Below are 16,669 nucleotides of genomic sequence, written 5' to 3'. Positions count from 1 at the left end.
GCTTTTTGAATCATATATAAAAAAATATTTACTCTATGACATAAACACACAAAAATAATAAAACAAGCAATTTACGAGAAAAATTCGAAAAGATCTGTTCTTTTAAATATATTTACTTGAGATCTTTTTCTCTAATTATATAAAAATAAAACTACAAATTAACGGTTGTAAAATCTTATACGCTATATAATTGTGAAGTTATATAATACACAGAAAGTGACGATTTTTAATCTTTTCCTCCATGACAAATATTATATTTATGATAACGGTATCTGATTATGGTATCTCTTCACAATATCTCTCTCCAAGTATCGGTATTATTGCGATTGTGTTTTTCTCCGACTGTGTTGCATGAGAACTATGATTTCTTTCGTTCGCCCATGAAGAACGTGGTAACAAGCTAATACACGATGCGGTTTCAATATCCCGCACGAGTATCGAAAACATCATAAATGCATCCATCACAGTGCTGATTGGGCGCGAGTGGCCCGGGCTCGTAAAAAGCGCGAGGAGCCCTCGGTAATATAGCACACCGACGTGATAAAGACCAGCTCTAAGTCATAAAGTTTTGCACGTCGGAACTTTTCGAAAAATATTGAAGACTGGCGGCACGCCAGGCAAGATTCTCGCCGGCCGTCAAACGTCTTGCGCATCTATTTTACTGAGCACGGTTTCGCTCCTCCACCTTTCCCCTTCGCCCACAATCACCCGTTATTATCCTATTCGCTTCGCGATATAAACCGCAAATGACTGTTTAGGGGAACCACCCTGCACTTCGTGCACGAACAGCGACAGACGCGTAAAGATTTTTCAAAGATTAGAATGCGATATAGCCATTATTGTATAAGATTAAAAAATTAAAAAATTAAAAAATGAAGATACTTCTGTAAGAGATAAAGACAAAAGATGATTTAATTTGATATAAATAAATTGAATCGAATCGATACCGAACAGCTTTTATTGAATATTTATGAGAATTCTCGTTTGATAGGAACGTATTTTGTATCTTTAATTTTTTTATTGATTAGATACATATAAATAGATAGTATCATAAAATATTTTTCATTTTGTATAATATTACATCTTTAATTTTCTTAATGCATTTATTATACACTATGTCGTTAATATCTAGGTCTTGCAATAAGCAAATGAAATTTAAATTACGTAGGATACAGCAATCTCTTGATATCTCTTCGTACACATAATTTGTATGGAATGCAGTTTAATTAATGTTTTATTTTTATATTATACATATTAATACACATACAAATAAGAAGAAATAGAAAAAAAGATATTTACTTTATGCGATGGAAGTCCAGGAGGTGCCCAAGCGAGGCCTTTTTCTCTAGGATCCACACCGATGGGTCCGCTTGACTCGTCGCCTTTAAGTCCCAAACGTGACCTGACAGATACCCATTCTTCGTGACAGACATCGTGGGCCTCTCGTGGGCACTTGCAGCTGGTGCAGTTCTTTCTGAAAGAAAAATAGGTCCTCAGTATGAATAACAAAACCTTTATATCATTTATGCATCGATAACCGATATAAACTTTTTTTTAATTATAACAAGATTAATTAAGAATTTTATATTAAAGCTTCTCGGTTAAATTTTCTATCTAGGGTTAAGGAAATTCTCTGATAAATATTTGCTGTTGTTCATTAACTCTGGACGCGTGATATATGAGGTATCCAATAAACTTTTATTATCTTTGTACGCGCTTGTGTGTCGATAATCGCATCTAATTATATTGAGGAGTAATAATCTTTTTTTTTTTTGCATTTAGACTTTTCTTTTATTATAAAGATGCAATGTAATTGCTATCAATTCTAAACGTTCATGGCTTTACGACTGTCATTTATTAATTACTATTTTATTCGCGTTATTATGCTAAATATTATTATCGCGTTAATTAATACAGTCAAACAATAAATAAAATATTAATAAAAAGGCGTTGAATAGATCATCGCTATATGTATCAAAACTTGCAAGAATGCAAACAACAGAGACGTACAAAACAAGAAGATAAAAAACTTTGAAAAAAATTATTTCTTTATTTTTCATAAAAATAGAAGTACGAGGAATTTCGTTTGTAGTGTTCGTATCATTTTGCACATTTATACTTTACAATCTCTCATCAGGGACAATTGATAAATCGTAAGATAGAATAGCTATGCAACAAACGGGCGAGATTAACGCGACAGGTAAAATATGACATTTAGTCCACCGTGAAAAGATATTGATATGCACGTGACACATGGGTGCGACAGGAAATTTTTACTCGCGAAAAAAGCGTATGTGGAATCCACCGGATCGATACTAGGACTATCGTATCGAACAGCGATCGTATAATCAAGGGGATGCATTTGCGGCGTACATTTATGGCGGCTCGCTACCGCACCCTTCCGGATGTCGATTCGAAGGCCACCGAGACCCTTAGCATTAATGCGAGGGAGACCTTTTCCCTCGTGGCTATATCTACGTTTTTATATATGTGATTGCCGGATAAGAACTCGAATACATGTATATATATCGCGCGCGCAGTAAGAATTTATTCTTTTCCTTCTTATCCGCATATTTTTACTTTGAAGTCAATTTACGCAAAATTGATTTGCAGACGTCAGTGTCGTAAAATCAACGTTTAGCATTTAATAATAATTTATTCCTCACTTTGGATCTTCAGAATACAAGTTTTTGAAACTTTAATTTTCATCACAACTATATATTTAAAAAATATATATATGTTAACCCTTCTTTAAATATGATATATTTTGATCTGTATACACATTGATATATATTATATAGGTTTGAATTGTATATAAAATTTATATAAATTATTAATATGAGAGTAATAATATTTGTATATATTTTATTTTCTTCTTGATTATTATATTGTATTCTCTGATGTGTAACGAGTTACACGATTTTGCATTTCCTTGTCTCTATACAATATTCTTAATTAAATTTTATCTAAAATTTTATAATCAATATAGCGACATAAAAATAATAACACATAAACATTCAAATAAAGATATCAAAGATGATATATTATTCCTTACTATATTTCTTTTCTTTTTAAGAAGTGTCTCCGAAGGCGTATAATGTCACATAGATAATGTCAGTCGTACAATTATCATATTTACCAACAAACTCGGTCTCGCGAGGAATTCTGTGCTTTAAAGGTCATCGTAAATCTTGGAAGAAATCTTTTATTTATTTTTTTTTCTGATTACTCTCATTACAATCTTACATGCCTTATCGAATGCATTTCGATATTTTACCCGGGAGTGGATGCAAATTAATGTTGGCGCCTCGTTAATTTAACGAACATATATATTACATTCGCATGTGAATTATAATTCGTCCGAATTGACATTGATAATCGTGTGCATTTATCGCCATCGATTTGAGAACGCAACATTCAAAATTTTTTTTATTTTTATCTTTTGCCTAATTATAACAGAAAGGTCAGACACGTTCAATGAATCACGAATATAATTAAAAGATATATATTAAATAGTAAATAGAGAAAACAGATTAGAAATTCATTTAGAATTTTTTAACCATTTGTGTGGAATTTATTAATATATTGTATATGGAGCATCTATACTTTTTTATCACGTAACAACTCTTTTTGAAAGCATCATGAACTTAATAATAAATTTTAATAAATTCAGGTCAAACGTCAATATACATTAATTTTTAATCATAAAAATTCATATAGAATTATTTCTACAAGATTTTCTCAAGATTTCATTATTTGCTCGTGTTAATATATCTTATGTCACATATCTCTCTTTAGTTTATTTTATGATTCAATCGAGACTTAAAAACATCAAATTTAATTTCGGGGTCGTATCAGATACCCGGGGTATCGATATGATAAATTAATTTATAATATTAAGTGGGAAATATGTAACATGTGGAATAGCGCGATAAATTGCACGATAATTTTTTTTTACAAAAGCATAAGGGACGTTAAAAACATGTACGAAAAAAGAAAAGCATGCAAGATTTAATGAATAAAAGAAGTAAAAATAATGCGATACTGTCATCTTATATTAATATGGAGCTGAGCGTAAAGAAGAGGGAGAGAAATATACCTTGTCTTATAAAAGGATTAGGCTTGACAATTATAATTAATACTGTGATGCGCTGGAAAGAAATTATTTCCGAAATATTGATCACAGAAAATCGTATGTAGAGAACTTGCAACAATCTCTTGTGCATTTTATATACAATATAATAAGACAAAAATAATGCTAATAAAAAAAACTGCGTACTTAATAAAATCTGATTCGCGGGCAGACGCGAAAAATCAACTTCATTAACCTACAAACATAGCTCGACATAAATCATTCTGGTGGGTTTGGCTTGGCGTTGCTTTCTCGCCGTTTTCCATCGTAAAGCAATCACTGGGAAACTATTACAGGCCTTCGTCTAATTGACACTAACGGCAACTAATTGCGGTCGCACTGTGTTCACTGGCCGTCCGAACGTTAGCGGCTTCTTAAAAGCTTGATGATTGATAAGACTGTAACATGTTTCGCGCGTAAACAAGTTTGGTCAACGAGTCAATTAAATTAAAGATGACTTGATTAGAATGTGGAGTAACTTGAAAAAGTATTTTTTCTTTCTTTCTAAAAAATATCGACATATAGGAAAATGAGAGAGAATCTTTATTCGTAGAATTTATTTTTAAAAGAAAATTTTCAAATTTAAATTTAAAAATGTACATTTTTAACACACATTTTTAATTCGAAATGCTTTGAATGATTAATACAATAATTACACATATAAGAAGCTTTTAAAGTTTCCCGGTAGTGCGCAACGATTCTCTAAGGATTATTTCAAGCGTAACAGATCTAAAAGCTAATATGCAATAGATAAGATATTGATAAAATATATATGTCTTTTGAACATATATTAGTAACAAGAATTCCCAGATTCATACACAATTGTGCATTCGTAAGTTTTCGCACACTGAATCGATATCGCGTACATCATTAATCGTCATATACACACGTAATTACCTAACAATCAGCTCAAACAACTCGAACTGGTCGAACACCTTGCAATAGAGGTGCAGTACCCGGACGCAGGTCCACTTCATGCCGGGCCACGGAGCCAAACTGAGATCCAGACCGTCTTCGAGAGGACACTTGCCGATCGCCATACTTCGTCGGAGTTCGGCGCCGGTGATGGTCGGATATCGGTTCCTCCGGTCCAGCATCGGATTCCGCCTGCGTGTCTGCGGCGCATCCGCGGGATCGGCGATAAGGCTCCGCTTGATCTCCGCGCCCGATAAAGTGGAGTACCGATCTCGCCGGTCCAGGGACGAGGTCTTCCGGTAAAAGTCCTTCTCCGGGACGGACGGACACCTGGACCGCGTCGCGACGGATTCGTGAAGAGGTGGGCTCATGGGCCGCTTCTTCGGCTCCGGTATACGGACGCGGATGCCCTGGGGCTCGGCGCCCGGTATCGGCACGCAAGACACCCGCACCTCCATCTTCGGGCAGTCCTGGTTGCCGGGCCCTTTCGGGCTCATCCTCGCCGGACTCGACAGCAGGGTCGGCGTCGTGTGACGCCGTTGCAATCGCTCATTCAGGGTGACGACTCGGTGTTCGGCATCATGCTTCCTCCATTTCTCGCTTCGTCGCCTTCGTTCTTGTTATCCTCGTCTTCGAAGATGTACTTATTTATTTTGAAATTCGATTTCTTCGATCTTCTGGTTCGTTGCAATCGATCAATTCACAAACCTCGAAGTAGTGGCAAGAAAGTTTATTCTCTGATGAAGGGTGTGCCTATATACGGTTATTTCTAATTTTAATTAAAGATTGTTAGAGACACCGAGACGCGATTATTAAAACGCTGAGAACGAGTTCATAGCTAAAGAATAGCAGAGTTTATTCTTTAATTTTAAACTTGGCAATATGTTCTATGATTTGTTAATATTTACAATCGTGCTGCTAAATTATGTCTCATATAGAAATGACATTAAAACTCCGAGAGAAATTTTTTCAAAACTGTATATAAATTATGTGTGTATAATATATCACAAGTCGAGTAAGTCGGACACCCTCTTGTCAAACATGTTTCGAGATAATCTAGTTTATCTCGTCACATTAAGCGAGAAGCGCAGACATTATTACGCAAACATCGTGTCGGCGTGGTAGGTATATCGTGCGTGAGCGTGGTTTATAATTTAGGCAAATCGATATTCACGGTTTATTTTATGATCAGCTGCGAGTGGGTGCCGGCTATCTTCGCGAAAATAATTGCAGCCCGAGCGTTCTGCCACGAGATGCACGACGGGTGAGCAAAACTCGCTCGCTCGCGCACGCACGTACATATCGTCGAATTTATTTTCATTGCGGAAATCGCCATACGATTCACAGTCGTCCGGTTATTTATAGTGGGGAAAGATCGTCGGCCCCTCGTCCCGCCCGAACACACAACGAAAAAGGATCTGGGAGAGGAGAGAGAGAGAGAGATCGAATCACCCTCGACATCATCAAAGATGAATATCGTTAGTCGCTCGCGAAGCTGACTACTGGCCAAGTTAATAACTAGCCGTTTATTTGACATATCGAGGGTAGTCTCGTTTGATCAATTTAATCCTTTTGCTCTTTCTTGATCTCTCCCTTCCTGCCTCTCTCTTTCTCTCTCTCGAGCAGTAATGTCAGATCACTTTGAGTAAATCTCAATGGCGTCAGCTCACGAAGCTAATCTTTTAATCGACATGTCCGATCAGCTTGTCGAGGCGGAGTTTGGAGGACATGTCCATGATCTTACGTGGCTTTCCATATATGTATGCGTTAAACGAATAATATGGAAGTGCTGTACGTTGTCCCATCGATAGATTATCCTGATAAATCTGACATTAAAGATAGCGGAATGAAAAAACGTAGTCTGCTTTTCATATTGCTTTGAGATTCGAAAGTAGTGATAAAAATTTTTAGATGTTATGTAATAATAAAATTTCTTGAACCGTTAGAGTAGAAGCGCAATAATTGTTCACTTTTTACAATCTCATATTAAAATAAATTTAATATAATGAAGCTTGATAATTAAAAATTTTTTTTAATCTCTGGAAATAATAGATAATATTATAAAATCAGTAAAAATTACATCTTCTTCAAATTTTTATAACAATATCGATATGTAAAATATTTACACGTTTAAAAAAAATAGATTGAATTAATATTATATATCTTGGAACTTTTAAATATTTATGAAAGATTAATATTTATATTAATTTATATATATACATGTATATGTGAAATATATTATTCTTAAAACTTTTCACAAAAAAAAAAAAATAAGTTCACACGATTAATTGTTAGAGTCCACATGTAATTTACCGGCGTTCACAGAAGTGTAACCAAAAGAATGTGATGCGAATTGAATGTTGACATTTTACGTAATTCACGGAAATGCATTGACTCGAATTGTTATTTTTGCACAATTCTGCACGCACTGAATAAAACATGCCGACTGGCGTCGATGAAAGTTGTTAAAGTGGATTGACGTAAGCAACAGAAAGCGGTAGCTCTACGCGGGGCGCAGCGACTATAAATTAATGGATTATTGTAATCGAGAGTAATAATGATAATAATTTAATAGCGCATGCACGCTTTCCTATCTCGGAAATGGTTTTACCTGGAAAGCAGCTATTTTGCCCGCAGGTGAATCATCGCGGTAGAGAAGATGCCCGTTAGTCAGTTACAGATTTGGTCTGCCAAGAGAGAGCAAGATCTAAAACTAGGATTTCCCTAACACTAGGATTTGGATCTTGACAAATGCATGGAACAATAATCATCATTGTGCTTATCCGCGAAATGTGCGCATGGCTACCGAAACTGATGCATGATCGTCAGAGAAAGAGTCATATCTTTCGCAGATGAAAATTATATTCAATGTGTAAAATATAATATTTAATAACCATGCGTAGAAAAAAAATAAGCTCTGACATAGAGTTGAATGAAATGAATATTTCGAGATGAATAAAACCAAAGGAAATGAAAGAAGCTCTCGCAGCACGATAGGTGTTTGTAAATTATAAAGTCATAGATATAGGTCATAGTAGCGTAAATCGTTTAGTCGATCTACTGACAGGTGTCGCGAAAGAAAGTAGACGTCCGGAAGCTTTCGGCTTAGCACAACATTTTGCCGACAAGCTGACCGGGCATCGAATGCCGCTTGGCTAATAGCTATTAATTAGATAAATGTACGCTATATTAAGCGCTGGTAATAGTCGTCGTCGAAAATAGACGCAATAACGCACGATACAACGCAGCCTCTTGCGCCTCGCACGAAATCTTTTGGGTGCCCTCGTAAATAAAATGCAACGAGGAAAACGTGCAACCCGCGCTGTCTGACCAAATGCGTCTTTCTTCACTCGTGTTATATATGTCACACAAACTGTGACTAATTGTCAGATAAATGCGACTCTATTTTTCAATGTTTTTTTTTATAATGTGCTTCATTATTTAAGTTCTGTAATTATAAAATATCATATAGCATCGCATTTATCCAATTGTCACAATTATTTAAATTGATTTTATTTTTTACTTATCTCTGATATTTCACATGTTTTTATTGAAATATTTTTACATTCAGATATCACCCTTTTTATATACATCTGCGCACTTTTTTAAATTCACAGATGTCACATTATGAATAATGAATACAGAATTTGTTGTGTAGCATTTTATAATAAAAAAATAACGTATTCTATACGTACCAAATAGAGGAGTCAAGAAAACATAAATTTCTTATAGCGCGTTTGTTTAAATTCAATGATTAGACTTTCCATCATTATCGGAATAAATTTTAAATAATTCTGAAATATTTTTATCAATTCAAATTGATTAGCATCAATGCTGCAGTCGTCTCAAGTCATACTAAACAATGCATAACTCAAGTCGATGAGTACACGCACATATTGTCGCAGATGTCTTTCAAGACACATTTGCAGTTGTGTCGTCGAATATATAATGCAGTTTCTGCAATTACATGTTTGTCGACCATCTGTCACTATAAATCACGTAGATAGATATCCCCGCGTAAAATAATGGCTTCAACTGTCACTGTCATTTTCCTCGTAATCGTGAGATGTAATTTTTTTCCGACACTACGAAACCGGGAAAATTGGATCTAGCTCATTATTAGCGTGAAAGAGCGAGAAACGCAACGATATGCGACACGCGCCACGCAAGAGTGCATCCGCAGGAGAAGCGTACTTCAAACTGGCGCCATGCGCTTCGACGACGACGACGATGACGGTAGGTGTGTACCTATAGTATAGTTAATACCGGGTGGCTGTCAGAGAAACGATGTTCTGTCCTCAGCGCAAGCGCGACTCTGCTCTCGAGTCTGTTGCTCGTAGTCGCAAGCTCGGCCAAAGCTCTCATTATGCTCGGCCGAGCTTCAAAGTAGCTTGCGCGCCTCAATCGGGTGTTTCCGAATGACTCGGAACATTTGGCGCAAATGTAACTAATCGTTTGTCCGATGCGACGACACGTCCAGCAGAAGGAAATTTCGCGGAAATGACACGAAACTCGCAACATTTGTTGCATTCTGCATTTTTTTTTTTTTTTTTTTTTTTCGTAATCCAAAAACAATCTACACAGCTCCGATAATTTAAACAATCGGTAAATGTTTAATGTTTAATGCGATAAACAGACCGACAATTAAAAAAAAATATTTTAGTTTGCTTCCTTTTCAACCCTTAAGAAATAATTGATTCTTCAGAAGATATCGATTGCTACTTGTTAAATTAATTTTACTGAAAAAAGTTTAATTATCGTAATTCAAATTAATCTTAGAATTTTACAAACACACTTTGCGAATTCAAATAATTTTTACATGTTCAATCTAACATAAACTATTCAGTCAGATGTTACAAGATTGAATGCACATATTTGCGGATTGTAACTTTATCATTTTCTGCTCACGACGAAAAATTCTAAATCTCGCAGATGAAAAAGCACGGTGGCACGAGCAATTTGTGTTCCAATAAAGATCACGTTGTAAGACCGGCGTTTAGCTCCGATTCCGACCAGTGTCGAGCGTGTAAGTTGCCGTGTAAAATGACACTGTGGCATTTCGCTTCGCTCGTTAAAGAAGACGCGCGTTCGATTTATGCATGCGCCAGACCATAAGGCGAACACTCAGCACTTCTAATGACAAGAAATGTTGTGTTCTTCCTATATGTATAACGCGAGAAAAATCGCTTTCGTCATAACGTTTAGATATTCGAGAATAAATAAGTTCCGGTTACCTTTCTACGTGGTAGGAGATATATTTAATGAAAAGCTCTTTTGCATTGCACGCTCTTCGTATGTAATAAAATATTATATATTGCCTGTCAGCGTTTAACTCCAAATTATGCTCGTGAAACACATTATTCGTAATACTTTTGTAAAAAGACCAAGTGATTCTTTTACGATTCAGAAAACGGTGAAAACGAAAACTGAAAATATGATAGCACATGTCCATCGTTATTTAGGCGATTCTGCGTCAAATCGTCTTATTCATAGTAACTTTAATTATTAAGGTTGTCTCGCTAATTCGCTATAAATCATTTCGCGAGCCTTATAATTGACTATATTTTCTTTATAAATGACAACCGTGTGGCGGACCACGTGTTGAAAAATTTACATCAGAGAATATGTCGAGAGGATGGTTCGAGCATTTAATTCGTTCGGCTTTACGTAAGGAAAACCGTTGATGAGTAACCCGGTGCAATCGCATTAGCCAAGCTCGATGTGGCAGCGTAGTTGCGTAGTTCCGTTACACAAACCCGACATAAGTTTTGACAAGGTTTTGGCAGACTTGGCTCTTCGGCCAACGAAGGCCCTCTCTCTCGCGAGATGGACCGTAAACGTTGCGTCTCCTTTTCGAACTTGCACACCGTTGCGTTGGCCGATGCATGAGATTTACGAGACACGCCACACATACTGCTATAATCCGAGTACCATTAACAATGATTAACAACAACATTAACGACTAAATTATAATAATCAATCTTTGCATCTCGAAAAGGAGCGCAGGCTTATTTTCATTTAAATTTTATTTCAGATTTTCTGAATTTTTCATCTTTATTTGAAATATTGTATTTGTAGTATCGTTTCGCTTTTATTATTTTGATAATATTTTATTGTAGCTTTATCCTACTTTTTTCAGATAAAAAGAATACTAAATATAAAATATGTTAAATATTTTATATAGAAAAATGTATTTGTGTGCGACATTTTTTGATGTCACACATTTTGAGATATCTGCTTTATTATAAAATAATAATTAATTATAATTGAAAAAAATGATTGAAATTTATAGATACTGTATCGAAAATCGTGTGTGTGTATATTAAAGAAGAATGCAACTCTAAAAGTTATGTCAGTTTACTGATAATATATTTCAACATATCTCTTCGTTTTGTTTTTTTAGAAAGTCGAAGAATAAGTCTCAACTCAGAACTCAGTACGACATTTTAAAATTTATTTGTAATGTCTGTGAATTTAAATTATCGGTATAGTATTCGTTCGCTTGATTTATGTCACTTCATTCGCTTGCTTGATTTATGTCACTATAATTTAGTAAGCGCTCGATCCGAGATTGAGCCACCCTGAAAATTTTCTGTTGTTGTTTGTTATCTTTTCGAACGATACCTCGGCAGAGAGAATAATGATCTTCGACAATGTCGAATCGCGATCTACAGAGAGCCGGGTTTGCCGAACGGATCACCTTGGCAATGAATCCGCAACTTATTCTGGTTCACACGAACGCACGAAGATTAATCTTCCGAGAGTTTGACGTCGCGCTGCGTGTGCTGGGTTGAACGACGACCAAGACTTCTCTACTAAGACTTGAAACGCACGGCGCGTGCGACTTTGTTATAGCTGGCCCCCCTTCAAACGGCAACTTAATTAGTAATTAACCACTTTATTTAGTCGCAACTGCGCTGTAACCGCATAATCCTTTGTTATTTTCACCCGTGACACATGGAAATGTATTTATAATTTTATGTTCGGCCTGTTTATTGTATAGTTAAAATTCCAAGAACATATGAAATTTTTAAGATGACTTTAGCATACGCGTATAAAGTTGTAGAATTTACGATAAAAAGGCAACGTACTAATTCTATAAAAATATTAATTATATATTATTTTTCACTTGCTACTTAATTTTTTTTTGCAAGCAAATCATTTTCCAAGAGCAACACATTTTCACCTAAGATTGAATTTTCAAGCTCTCATGATTGCATATGTGTATATTCGATTTTTGTATGAATAACAAGATATTGCATACGCGCGTTGCGCAACTTTAATGACGATTAGGCACATTTATCAATTGCAATGCAATACAAAGTTAAGACCATCTTATAAGACTATCGACTGATCTTGTTATCAATCACGAACACGTTGATCCCGCGGGCATAGCGTATCGTAGCGTCTATCTATGTGAGAGATCGCTGAATTTGTACGCCTTTGAAACATGCTCCTACAATAAAACCATGTCCGCACGACTTGTATTACATAAATATATATGCCCGAAAGGCTTAACGCAAAGAGAAAGATTATTTACGCGCTGGTTTAAGACATTTCGGAGTTTGTCGCGAAAGAAGATTTAATAGATCCATGAAACAGATAATTAACATGTAAATATGTTAATTATGAAACACATAAGAAGTTTCATAAAAGCAACTTTTTGTTTAATTTTTTGTTTTATATTGTTGTATCTACTTATTGTTTTTCTACTCTATTACCGTTCAATTTCTTCAGTTTATTCAACAATAACTATCTCGGCAAATACATCGTTTTCTTGGCAATCTATATTTACATATATGATATTATCTAAATGATAAGTTAGTCAGTGTAATCCAAAACGTTTGCTTCGCGTCCTGATTTTACTCCCAGCATTTATCACCGAGCGAATGAAATCATTCGGAGTAAACTTTGAAGCGTGCCAACTCCATAAGATCAAATATAACATACGATTCAACCGTATTTTTCGTTAATTAAAAATTCACAAATTTGTGGTTTTAGCTCGATTAACATGACGATATTTCGCCTGTCATATCTAAGTACAAACCTTGGAAGTGGTTTTTTGTAATTTAATTTTCTTTAATATAACACATGTGTGAATTTATAATCGCTCGTGCAGGGAAGAAGCTCAGCTTCCGCGCTATCACTGTCGCCGTTTATCGATAAATCACGGCGTGATTATGACCCGTGAAAAGCAAACAGGGGCAGGTTACCGTCTCCCTTGGGTTTTTACTGAGGTACGCCAAGTATAACGAGGATGTTTCGTTAATGACCTCGTTAAATGAAAGGACGGCTGTTGACCTCTATGCGCGCACGATATGTCGTTTCCTTTCACAACGATAACTCATTCCGACAGTCGCCATCGTCGTCAACCGGTCCAAATTGTTAGGGAACGTGGATAATTTGTTGCACGTTTCTCCTCGTATTAATCATATAATTTGCACGAGATCGCAGCATCTAATTTATGTCTACTAATTGTGCATTACCTATATGTTGCATTGCTACACAATTGCAACATAAATTTTTTTAAATAACTTTTATGATCTTTTTTTATAGAGTATAATATTTAATATATAATTAATTATACTTTATATACTTAATTATAATTAATTATATACATGTATGTGTGTGTATATGTGTAAATATTTTATGTATATCAAAAGAAGTTTCGCATTACCCCTATCAATTAATTATAATAAACTTAAAAATTAATAAAATCAGTCTTTTTAGATATTTTTCAAAAATTGAAATTAAAATCTACATGAATCGTCATGCATGTCTCGTAATAAAAAAAAATTTTAATAATATTTTATTGTATAAAAAATATGCACATTTTTCGTATTATTAGTGCACACAAGCTCTCTCTCCCTCTCTCCTATTTGTATTCCAATGCATCTTCATTAGCATGCACCTTTTTTATTTATACGATAGATTAATTCAAGAAGCAAGAGACAAATTATGCACCTTTGCACTCGTGATGCGATATTATGCATCGATAAAAGAAAATAAATTCTTACACGTTGCAATCTCTGTTGCAATCTCTGTCGCTCTGTGGATCCTTGTACGTGTGACGATCAGGTTCCGCGGCGTCTTGTGGCTTGATCGAAGGGATCGGCGATGCCCCTCCGAGAATCAGGGAGGAGGATCTGCGAGGACCGCGTCTTCTCATCGCGAAATTCCGCTCGCGCGACGGAAACCGCGGCGTTTTCTTCTTCATTTCCGTCACTTCTTTCACCGAGAGCCCGTCGTCCCAAACCATTTTTCGAACGATCCTCTATCGTTCCGTCAGGACGCGACTTTAATCCCGGTTGACGAAAACTGGAAATTTGGTACGAAGCGTTTCTTTAAAGAAGCATATTATCGCGTCGATAAAATGATAAGAGAAAACCGTGCGCGTGCGATAATAATGATTTTAAGAAAAGAGAGTGCGACGATGCGTGTCGATGCCCCGACCTTTGATTAGATAAAACTGTGAAACCAAACCAAACGCGGGATTGTCTAAGGCTGCGATATGATTTTACTGAAACACACACGTGACTTGATAAATCAAATTAAGTTAACGCGATTACGAATCGTCTCTACGCTTGTCTGTATCGTTAAATCCGCCAGTTTGCGAGAGACTTTGAAAAGTTTATTAAATCTATAAAATAACTTTGAAATAATATTTTGCCATTTAATCGTTCTCTTTTTTAAAGCATAATTTTCCAAAATCTTTCAATTTTTTATATTAAATTCACACAAACAGGTTTCTCATATAAATTTTAACTAACCTTTTTGCTAAGAAACAGTCTATTCTAAATTTGTCTATAATAATGACTGAAACGATGAAAACTAAATGCTCTTATATACATTACATTATTAATATTCATGCACTTACGTAAAATATCGAGAAAAGAACTTGTGAATTTTTTCGTGCTGATTCATAAAACGCGTATTATTCATACATGCAGCTGTCTCTCCGATATTATCGTATTGATTCGACGCAATCGATGAATCATATTTCTTTCTCAATCATGACTTGCAAAATATAATATTGAAAAATGTCACTTCTATTTATATATTGGCTTGTCAATTATCTTTATTTATATGATTCCGAGAGTTTGCGCACTAATTATTAAAATGTTAAAAATAAAAGATTTGTTTTCTAGAGGAAAATTGCATTACTAATTGCATTCAGAAAGTTTCGGAAATACGCTGCAGTATAATCTCATTTTTTATATTCAATTCTACGTAATGAAAGATTATTTTCCGCGCGTAATAAATTTCTCAAAATATTTTTCTGTTTTCCTATGTCATCTGTCATTATTACACACCATTAAGCAAATTGTATGACGCACATAGCTGATGCCAGACGATTTTTACTATTCCCTCCGTGATGTCACAAATTTCTTAGACAGCGAGAAAATCTGCTTTGTATGCATTTTTTATGCATTTTTAATTAATTGGTGCAACACATCATGCAATGTTTCACGCGTTCCATGACGTATAATATGATGTATCACTGTATCCTTGCAATTTCGCATCATTTAAATGCAATATTTTTTTCAAGCTTCATCACTTTTAATCAAAATTTTTGCATTATAATATATTTTTGTAATTTGCGAACAATTTTATAACGAGAACGTGTGTATAGTATTTTTATCAATATTTTCTTCTCGTATCGCGAGGTTACTTTTAGCAGATTCTTCACTCAATTCCGATCGTGATGTGTGATCTTGACAATCTCTCGACAAGGGTATATCCCCGATTTTAATGTAGAATTTTCCAGAGATCGCGCGAGCTCTACCGATTATGCCAAATCGCCTTCCGTGCCGATTCGCACGCGAGTTTCGACTGACTCGTCGTCTTCTGCGAGGCGAGGCAAGGCGACACGTTCTGCTCGTTGAAGAAGGCACGACGATGACCTTCGGACGTTGGTTTGCATTACAAACCATTGTCCTGGAGAGCGCTCGTTCGCTTTATGTCACCGTCTTCCGTTCTGGTTCTCAATAGCGAAGCAAAATAAGCCGACATTTTCAACGTGCATCTAATGATCGCGTGAATAAGGAGAATAATTTACTTCCTCAAAAACACACGCAAATATCAAATATATATAAAACACGTGAATATAAAAAGATCAAACCTAAGATTGCATGTGAAGCTTTTAGCTGGTGCAATTTGAAAAAATTACCTATGATAAAAACAACAACTCATGTAATTGACATGATTAAAAGAAAGTAAATAACTACGTTCTTCTCTATACGTTAGAGTATAATAAAAAAGATACAAACGCTCGACAGATTCGTTCAACAATATGCAATATGCACGTTTGTCATTTCGATCGTAAATCATTTTTTAGATGATTCGAAGATACCCGTTTGTTCGCAACTGTTTCGCATTACGGCCACATTAGCCTCGTCTGCGTTTATCTTTATAGTTTGTGTGTTTCTTCAGCGTATACGTCGGAATAACCTTCCATGAATTGCAATTTCAAACGGACCCGCTGTGCACCACACTGCATGCACCGATTATAGCATTCGAGTAGTAAAACCAGACGCTTTCTATTAAGCAACTGAAAAGGAAAATCTTATTTCCCTGAGACACGTTAAATTAAACTTTGACAGGTGAAACAGATAGTGCTTA

The 16,669-nt window shown here is 35.5% G+C and overlaps 1 protein-coding gene and 1 long non-coding RNA gene across 6 annotated transcripts in view; one reads left to right on the top strand and one right to left on the bottom strand.

Annotated features, from left to right (window-relative positions):
• Lmpt (four and a half LIM domains protein limpet) overlaps positions 1-16,669 on the bottom strand; it is a 109,306-nt gene that overhangs the window by 37,007 nt on the left and 55,630 nt on the right. For 3 of the 5 annotated variants that reach the window (XM_083051308.1, XM_083051302.1, XM_083051309.1), the window contains one exon: positions 1,300-1,474. In XM_083051308.1, coding sequence (XP_082907434.1) covers positions 1,300-1,474 — 175 coding nt within the window. Of the gene's footprint in view, positions 1-1,299; positions 1,475-5,029; positions 5,742-14,064; positions 14,366-15,360; positions 15,861-16,669 lie in introns of those variants that run through there. The other 2 variants (XM_083051306.1, XM_083051305.1) reach the window with 2 other exon arrangements.
• LOC145943640 (uncharacterized) overlaps positions 1-16,669 on the top strand; it is a 63,960-nt gene that overhangs the window by 41,041 nt on the left and 6,250 nt on the right. The gene's annotated exons all lie outside the window — the stretch shown is intronic.

This window comes from Prenolepis imparis, unplaced genomic scaffold (genome assembly GCF_030444845.1).
Source record: "Prenolepis imparis isolate NDT839.2.m4 unplaced genomic scaffold, iyPreImpa1.0 SCAF_12, whole genome shotgun sequence".
Taxonomy (NCBI): domain Eukaryota; kingdom Metazoa; phylum Arthropoda; class Insecta; order Hymenoptera; family Formicidae; genus Prenolepis; species Prenolepis imparis.
The sequence above is the reverse complement of the archived record's forward strand: the minus strand, read 5'-3'. Positions and strand labels throughout refer to the sequence as shown.